General features: G+C 40.1%; 1 protein-coding gene and 1 long non-coding RNA gene across 4 annotated transcripts in view; one reads left to right on the forward strand and one right to left on the reverse strand.

Moving 5' to 3' along the window:
• The window catches only part of LOC124421956, a 278,500-nt gene that overhangs the window by 35,530 nt on the left and 232,970 nt on the right, over positions 1–10,000 (reverse strand). The gene's annotated exons all lie outside the window — the stretch shown is intronic.
• The window catches only part of LOC124421955 (protein vein), a 244,139-nt gene that overhangs the window by 1,993 nt on the left and 232,146 nt on the right, over positions 1–10,000 (forward strand). For both annotated transcript variants that reach the window (XM_046957695.1, XM_046957694.1), the window contains exon 1: positions 1–195. This exon is cut by the window's left edge and continues 1,993 nt beyond it. In XM_046957695.1, the coding sequence (XP_046813651.1) occupies positions 1–195 (195 nt within the window). The remainder of the gene's footprint in view (positions 196–10,000) is intronic.

Consider the following 10,000-nt stretch of genomic DNA (forward strand, 5'->3'; position numbering starts at 1 on the left):
AACAGCAACAACAACAACGAGGAGGAGGAGGAGGAGATCAGAGTGGTGTGGTGCGCGCCAATATTAAGCGAGGTAAAGTGTATCTAGTGTTTGTGAATCGGGTTGGACCCAGAAACTTCACGATCCTCGGTGAGCCGGTGATTCGCAGCAAGAAGAACGAACAGGCGGTCCAGGCCGTCGTTCGACCGGACTACGGTGAGTAAACGACTTCCGTGTATGTATAAATAAAAGCCAAGCGAAGAGAGAGAGAGAGAGAGAGAGAGAGAGAGAGAGAGAAAGAGAGAGTGTTCCTCCCTTTCGTTGTGCCTCGTTCGAACGTAATCGGCGATTAGCTCGCCGCCGACAACAGTCAACGCTTCCAACGAGGACCGCGCCAAGAACGCGCCCGGCGCGAACTTTTGAAGGTAGTCCAATTTACGGGCGGTCATTGCGCCCAACAACTTTTCTCTCCGAGTCTCGTCTCGTCTCGGTCTCTGTCTCTTATTTTCCCTTCCCCTCATGTTCTTCCCCGAAATCCTCCCCGACGCAACCAACGTACTCAACGAATTTTACTCTCTTATCTCGGCTTCCTAAATTTCGCATCCTTAACTCTGCCCGTCTTAATATAGAACGCCGTAATAACTCGTGACTCCTCATGGAACGTTCGTAAAATTCGGTACAATCAACGACGTGCAAGAAGAGACGGTACATAACGTTCTCGTAAATCTTTATCTTTACCTCGACCGAACTAACTTCTTAACCCGCGACCTTAAAGGGAATCTTTTAAAAGAATATTTTAGTATCTAACCCAATCGAAATTTTTCGACAATCGTTCACTTGGATACAATCGATTCGATCTATTTGTCCATACGTATTACATTGCTTTACGAACTTTACACTTTATTGTTCCCAAAGGATCAACCTTGCATTGAAGGAGTCGACGTAACTCGTCTCGTTTACAACGAGTTCGAAACTTGCGCGCGCTCGTTTGCTCGACAGCCAGCGAACCGCTAGCAACATTGTCGGTGCCGTTGCGTTACGTCTTGCACGATGGCTATCGAAAGTTAACACGACTTATCCCATTATCGTCACCCGTGAATGTGTCTCATACGAAATGGGTAAAACGTGAAAGGTAAGGAAAGTCTTTCTCCTCTCTAAGGACAAATTTCTAACTTTGTCTTCGATTAAAAGGATTCGGTCCCGTTGAATGACGCTGAAACAAAGACTAACTGGATTTTCTTACCATTACCGACTTTTTATAGCACGCTCGTGAGAATTTTTTTTTCTCCTTTCTTTTCTCTCTTTTATGTTCGGTCCCATCCCAAAAGAGCAATCATTCTCTTGGCGTAGGTGAATAGGCGAACTTTACGGTAAAGCGTGGCTCCGTGTGCGCAGAGACGGTTTGTTGATCCGCGCGATCCGTAAAAGCGGCTCCGCACGGCCCTCTTCCAGTTCCCGGTGACTAAGCCAGACGGGGGGCCCGAGACGTCAATTATAAGGCCTTAATCGGAAACCCGTCCTTACTTCTGTTGGCTTATAGTCGGCCGCGGTGCGGGGGAAAGGAGAAACGGCCGAGTTGCCAGAAGGAGAGAGCGAGAGAAAGAGAGAGAGAGAGAGAGAGAGAGAGAGAGAGAGAGAGAGAGAGAGAGAGAGAGAGGGAAGGGTGCGAGCGCAACGAAGGAATCGTGCGTGCTCTCTTTTTGCATCTCTCTTTGTAAATAAACCGATTTCTCTCTCTCTCTCTCTCTCTCTCTCTCTCTCTCTCTCTTCCTCTTTCTATACCCGATATCTTCGTCTAGTCACCTTGCTTTCCTAACCGTGAGAACCTGTCGCTACGGGATTGTCCGCCACGATCCTTTATATCGACGTCTCGACCGTTTCTTGGACTTATTTCGCGGATCGTAATTATTTCTGTAATTATGTAAGATGGAAAAACTCGTGATCGTTCTCGCCTTCGATCTCTCTCTCTCTCTCTCTCTTCGCTAGCAAAGTCATTGCTTATAGTTTATAAATAAGAAATTAGAAAGTTTCCTCTCTAATTGCATAGAAAAAGAAAACGAAGGAACGAAAATATATATATATATATATATATATATATATATATATATAAAAAATAGGAAATAGGAAGATCTATCTTTTTGTTACTTGAAAATCTTTTCTTTACAGCGACCACCCTTTCCTTTCGTACGTACGACCTTCGTGATTTTTCAGCGAGGTCGTTTTCCCTTACAATCTCATCGAATTTAAATTCTCGAATTTGAATGATTTCTCGAAGTAGGTCGAACGATTCGTCGTCGTCGTCGTCGTCCTCTGGTCCAGCAGTGAGACGTCCCAACTTCATCCACACAATACATATATGCATATATATCTACATACAGTCTAAACTCCTCTTCGTCGCAACCTTCATAAACTTTGTCTCATGTAGGTACGTTACGTCTTGTAAGCGACAACGGGAAAGTTGCAATTAAGATCCGTCTTTCTCTCTAGACCGTTGGAAGTTACGAGAAAATCTTAAGTGGCGCGGTACGTTCCACTTCCTACAACGAGAAGCAGACGACGCTTTTAATAGCCCGACAATTTGTCCTTTACGAAGAATACACAATAATTGTGAGAAATATGACGCCTATATATCTGTATATCTACTATTTATCCGTATAATACGTAGTTATACCAATGAAATATAAAAATAATGACACAAGTAAAGATCGAAGGAAAGAGGGGTGGTAGTGAGTGGGTGGGGATGGACGATGAGAGTAGGAGGAGGAGGGAGGTAAAAAGAAGGGACGGGGGGGGGGAAAGAGAAAAAGAGTTTGATCCTTTTTGACGAAGGAGATGATTTTAAGAGTAGGAGATGGATGGAGAAAAAGAAAGTCAAAAAAATAAGAACATAGAAGGAAAAAAGAAAAAAGGAAAAAAAAAAAGAAAAAACAAGGTTCTTACTGAAATAATTATCCCGACGTTTCAGAAAGCTACTTTGTAAAGGCCCGAAGGAGCTCTCGCTCGCGCGCCAAAAAATGATCCCGCGAAAAAAGCAGATTCATCGGCGAGCGGTGCGAAGTCCCGCCAAGTCTTGCAAAGTCACACACGTCGCGAAGAACCTGTTGTTCGATTCTCTGCCGGTCTTTCGAGCCCCGTTCCTCTGCTTTCTTGCTTCTAGTGCGTCGTCCCAAAATGTAAAATTAAACGGCGCGCGTCTCGATACACATCGAACCTACGCTCGGACTCGTATCGACTCGTATCGACTGGTATCGACTGGTATCGTCTCTACAGTACTCCTCCGGAAACAAATTGCGTTCCCGTCTTCTTGCCACTTCTCTCATCCTACTTTTACCTCTTTCCTTTCTCGTTACTCGCAAAAGAGAAAAAGGGCAACCGTGAAGATTCGACTTTATTGTATCGAACTCGTCCAATAACGTACTCCGATATCGCGACATTTGGACGTCTGAAAAAAGGAAGAAAACTTATCGTTCCTACTAAGCAAAAAATTCATATTACAACACAGTTACTCGGAAACATTGAAACTAACTTATCGAATAATATTTTCATTTAATCAATAATTATTTTTTTTTTTTTTACCATCACCTTTATAAAAATCATATTAATAAAATTTACGTGATTGTATCGAAATGAACAAAAATCGTTTTGAAAATGAATTCCTAAAACATTCCTTAAAGGTAGGTAGAAAAGATAGATTCGTCGAAAGCGAAGAGATCGTAAAGTATCGAATATCCGAAAGAATCGGTTAATAGCAGTTTTTCCTCGTCTCCTTGGCAAGATCGGACTCGTCCATACTTGGTGGGAATAGAGCACGGGATACCAGATTGCTCGTATAAGGGTGGAGAACGAAGAGGCGGCGGAGGATGAGCAGAAGAAAAGGAGGAGAAGGAAGAGGAGGGGTTGAAAGAAAGGAAGGAAGGGGGTGTCGCTCGAGATGGCTCGTCATCGCGAAAGCGGCCGAGTACGAATCCCGAGCACGTACGGCCCTGTGCCCATACTCGGAAGGAGAAGCCGCAGGTACGCTCTATATACCGTGTGGCGCGTAGGGACACATACGGACACGTGTCCGGGGACATACGCAGGTGAAGGAAGAAGATGGTGAAGAAGGGACCGAAGAAGAGGAATAAGGAGGAAGAAGACTAAGAAGAAGAAGAAGAAGAAGAAGAAGAAGACGAAGACGAAGAAGAAAAAGAGAGTGAGTGAGTGAGTGAGTGAGAGAGAGAGAGAGAGAGAGAGAAAGAGAGAAAGGCAGCACAACGAGGTACGAGTTCTCTTGGTGGGGGACCACACGTGTGGTGAGCGTATACGCCGTGCCGCCTTCACCTCCGGTACTCCACCTCCGGCACTCCACCACCGGCAGTCGAGCAGAACCGTCGGCAGGTAGACTGCTGGGCGCGAGCGTCGATCCAACGACGACGCCAACCCACGAGCTCTCTCACCGAAGATCAAGTCGACCTCGCATCGAAGATCGATCGATCCTCAGCACGTTCTTATTTTTAACGGACCGACAACGTCGCGTGGGTGTCCCGATCGTTATCGATGACGATACGTTTTATCGCCTCATTAACCTATCAATAATTTTCCTGATTTCTTTTCCTAACATACCAATTCGACAAAAGAGAACAAAATATATATATATATATATATATATATATATATATATATATATCGTAATAATAAGAGAAAAAGAAAAGATGGAATAATCCTCGATAATAGATGATCTATGAAAGTCGTAAAGATCTATCGGATAAAACGGAACGGCTTAATAGAGGTGTTCCGTTCGCATTGTCGGCTATCAGGTAGACTGCCGAGTGATTGCTGATCCAACGAGTCCGGTCGCTCGTAATTATTTTTAGCGATCTGACCGCTGAGCGATCAGAGAACGGCTTTGTATCGTGTAAGCAAGCAACGTGCCACGATCATTTCTAGTAATATCGAAATTCTACGATGACGATAAACGTATTCCTTCTACGAATACCGGTACGAGATATCGAAGAAATCATTTGCAATTCCAATCGATTCGCCGTAATTCATCGGGAAAGCTTATACGTTGTATTTCACTCCTACGCTAAAAACGTCCTTCTTATTAATAAATCTTATTATCGAATCGTACTTTGTCAACTATACGTTGACGATACAACGAACGATATACATAACTTAAGGTTAATAAAACGTAAAACTTTTTTGCGCTGTTATCTTTTTCTTTTCTTTTCTTTTTACTTTTTTTTTTTTTCCTTGTTTTTTCCACGAATATCTCTATCGATCCTCTTTCTGCGAAGCTTCGACGAACTTATGTATGTATGTATGTATGTATGTATGTACGTATGTACGTAGTAGAGGCACAAAGTTACGTTGAGATTGTGTATTGCAGAAGGCGTTCTAAAATTCACAGCGTTCTTCGAATTTCGTATAGTAACAGAAACACGCGGTAAGCAGCCCTTACTTATTAAAGTGCGCATAGACGTAAAGTGGCCCGACGTTCGTTCAGCGTTGAAAACATACAAAGTTTCAACGGGTCGGACGTAAAGCATTATTTCCAAGCATTTTCGAAGGAAAACGTAGATACATAAATAAAAGTACAAGTCTACCGACTAATTAACGCAGTTAATTTTTTTCTACCCTTTAAATTTTTCAAAATATCAATACCAGTAATATAGATTCTTTTTATTTCGATTGAAATTTTACACGATTAAATTTAAATAAATAAATATTACAGAACGATCGATAATTCATAACGCAGAATTGCGAAAGAGAATATGACGTTCTACGCTCTCCAATTTCGAGGATAATTGTTCGTACAGTCAACTCATGCAAATAGCTTGGTATAGGTGTACGAATATAGAGATAACGTGTGACTCAGGATGGATGAGATAATTGTCAGCGTACTAGCTATGAGGGATTACGATGGTGTTGTCTCATTTGAGGAATGCAACCGAAAAATTGGATCATCCTACCAATTCTAGTTTTGTAATACGTTCGAGAAGATTGAATATGAATGGATCAAGAGTAAAGAATATTTTGAATAGGACGATTGAAATATCTATAGATCGTAATTAAAAATTATATTGCCAATACACATACATCTGTTGTTTGTGTGCGTGTGCGCGCGCATGTATGTATCTTTGTTTATCTCCAGAAAGATATGAAATTTTGTACGGTTCACTTTGAAGACTTGGCAAATGAACTCGTATAAAGGTATAAAGTCGATTGAAAGTTCTCTTTGTTTAAGTATCCCATTCGTAAGATTCTTTAGTAAATAATTCCACTTGTAAAGAGACCACAAACTTTGTTTTCACGGAATTTCACGCAACCGCGACATAACGAACTGTGTATGGACGAAATATAGCAAAACGTAGAAAGGTACTTGCTTAAGCTTTAGATCCTTTCTCGTTTTTGCCTTTTACCTTTACTACTATGAAGCTCACTGGGAAAAGTAAGATAGGTTTAATATTCGCAGGTCACGAAACATACTCTCTTCGTGAGCTCTTTGAGGAATGATCTTCGCAAAGAGACATGCTTCCGTTGCATCTGGACGAAAGAGGAGTTGAGGAGAATCGAGAGGGGAAGGGGGTAAGAGGAACGACGTTAAAAGATGTTACCTCTTTGAGTCCTAGTATCATCGATGTAACGACGATAAGTTAAGCAAAGTTTCTTTTCACGGTTTATAACATGACTACGTTTCTATTTTTAAAATCAAAATGCAGAATCGAAATACGCACATGAAAATTTTTCTTCTTCTCCATTCTACTTAGATATCTAACGTAGAGTCATATGTAATAATAACAGAAGAGAAATCTACTCGTATGATTAATGTTTTCGAGTCCTTTTACGTTTTTCCATTTCCTTAAGGTGGTAAGCAGCAACATATACCTACATATACACACATATATATATATATATATATCTCCGTTTCTAAAGGAAAAGAAATTTTAATATCATCCCTGCGAAAATTTATGATCCTTTTCCCGTCTCGAAGATTGTGAGCCAGTCGCGAGTCAGCTATGGAAGCGAAGCCGCAGGATCCTTCTTTCTTACGTCGATGTAACTTCCTACCTTTCGGAAGATTCCGCAAAGCAATACCGCGACATTTTGACACGACGTTAGAACAGACTTCTCTCGATCATGAATCAAGAAAATCGTATAAATCATTTTATACTCTTAACTTACATCTCGGGTGAGTTTACTTCGGTTAATATTATTCTGTTTGAGAACCCTTATGACATTTACTGTTAATTGCTTCGTAGATTTATTTTCAGATATTTGTATAGACCTAAACTAAACGAAAACGAGTACGCTTAAAGAATAATTAGTATCAATGACCACCACCAATCAAACGCTAGTTACGAATCTGATATATATATATATATATATATTTATGTATTAAAGTTCAAATGTTTTATTTGTATCTAAGAAACTCGTATATTTCGATAAGAAGAAGAAAAATAAAAGAAAAAAGAAAAAAAAAAAAAAGCGGTCCCGCATAAGCGCACAACTACTATTCGTCTATGGTACAACGAAGCCGCGAAAGTCGAGACCGAGAGAACGGCTTGCGTTAATCTCGCGCTATGAATCATCGCTGGCACGAATCCGAAAGGCAAGTAGGATTCGCCAAAATCAAGGTTAAACGTTCGAACTACGAGGCGCATCGTGCCTTCGTTCCTTTATTACGGCGTTTCGCGGCGTTGCTCCGATTATATCGATCGGTCGATATGTTGGCCGTGTTATCACGGAAAACCGCAGGTTCCAGGTAAGGGAACTGATAATACGTGAATGGTTCGGCGCCTTTAAGTTCTTGAACATTAGTTACTCCTCTTATTTATCAGCATTATCGAATGCACTGAACAATGCAATTAATTAAATTCTGAAGAGTAATATTGAATCTGTAAGATTCAATAAAACGTTCATATTCTTTATCGATGTAATACGATCTAGGTAAGCATATAAGCTCAATAAATTTTGTCATATTACATATTTTAATGTCTACCAGTGTCATATAATTTTTTGTATCTATGCATACGATGCATTAGTTTTTCTCGCTTCTTTTCTCTCTCTCTCTCTCTCTCTCTCTCTCTTTCTCCCTTTTTCTCACTCATCTTTCTTTCGTCGTAGTTTCACTTTCCCTAGCGAAGAAGCCACCGTAAAAGGGACAGCTTGTCGATAACATGTGTTTTCCATCTCGGTGAATCCACGGTCGGCCTTTACCCCTACCGAGAGCACCACTTCTTTCCCACTCGGAGTAAGGGATGAGAGAGCTTAAAGGCTCGTAGATTGAATATCACGAGCGCCTCGTATGCCTCGAAGATACGCCCCGCGATTTGTATGCAGTGCACGAATGACAATTTCGCCTCCTCCCCTACTCCTTCTCTCTCTCTCTCTCTCTCTCTCTCTCTTTCCCTATCCTTTCCTCTCCCTATCTTCCTTTCTCACTCTCACACTCTCTATCCCATGCCTTGCGGCTAGCTCACTTCTTCTCTATTTGGACTCCTCCATTCCAACTCGTCGCCGTTGTCGTCTTCCAATAGTCCTTCGAGTTTCCCGCCTTTTTTTATCAACTACCGGTCCACTTCCTTCTTGACACAGCCGCAAATTTCGTAAGGTTCTCTTCGCATGGGATGCTATCATTTCGTTTCTTTCCCCTATTTATTTTTTTCTCCACAATATTCATCCCCTCGGCATTTCTTACGAATTTTTTTTTTCAGATTTTTCTACCCCGAGATTCGACTATTTTCGATATATACATATATATATATATTTATTTCTTATCTATTAAAAAATTCTTAATTTGGGACAAATATGTCCTTTAAAAAGATTTAAGGTAATACAAAATTATATTATATATACACGTTTGAAAATATCTTTTTAAAGTGAGTACGGTAGAACATGGTTAAAACCTATTAGATTAGACGGACCGGTCGGTCCGTTGTCGCGTTTATAAATAACCTACTAACAGAGTATTATTTCCGAGCGGTTCAGAATAGGCGTTCGAACCTGTGAAAGGGGTCAAATCACAAGAAAAAAAAAAACAAAAAAAAAAAAAAAAAATAAGAAAAAAAAATAAAAAGAAAAAACAAGAGATAAAGACAGAGCATAAATTGATAGAAATAAATGAATATTTAATTATCTATATCTATTTCTCTCGAAAGGAAATGAACGGGAAAAATTCGCTTAGAAAATTAATTTACGTTACGTATCTTACGTTAACGTTAATTTGTTTACAAAGCACGATACAATACCAAATGAATTTCGGCAAATTTCGAAAAAGTAAGCTGCGTCGAGTTAATGCTTCTGACATCCTTATCGCGTGCCTCGAATTGGAAAAGAGACCAAAGGGAACGATACGCGATGCCGGCTTATTTCGAAATGCAACTTGCGTACTTTAACGTTTTATGTAACGAGGTAAGAGCCAACGTAGAGAAAGAGAGAAAGAAAGAAAGAGAGAAATAAAAGAAATATAAAAGTATCATTAAATATCAATCGCAACCTCAAGTCTAAAAAAGAAATTTATAAACAGATGAAATATTTATACGATATATATATATATATATATATATATATATATATACGTAAAGGATAGGAAAGCTTTGATCAAACGTAAGGAATAAGTGAGAAGAAGAAGAAGAAAAAAAAAAAAAGAAAAGAAGAATATAAAATTCTCTCAAGATCGATCTCTATCGAAAGAAATAAAATATTCATTCGTTTTTGTCGTAAACGCGATGACGATGTTGGTCAATTCGATAATTAACCGACAGATGCCATAGTACGTCGTTGAATAATTCGTCAGGGAACACCTTTGACGAGGACCCGTATTTGCGTGTATTCCGAGAGAGCCACAGAGTGGAATATATATAGGGAGAGAGAGAGAGAGAGAAAGCCCGTGCTTTGTTGACGCAAGCACAATTTGAATTCAGCTCTGATGTGAGCATGTAATCCATTGAGCTAATCTCTGAAGACTATATCCGTCTCTTTCGACGTTACTCTTACATCTTCGTGATTTAGTAGATATATATATATATATATATATATA

Source organism: Vespa crabro, chromosome 2 (genome assembly GCF_910589235.1).
Source record: "Vespa crabro chromosome 2, iyVesCrab1.2, whole genome shotgun sequence".
Lineage (NCBI taxonomy): Eukaryota > Metazoa > Arthropoda > Insecta > Hymenoptera > Vespidae > Vespa > Vespa crabro.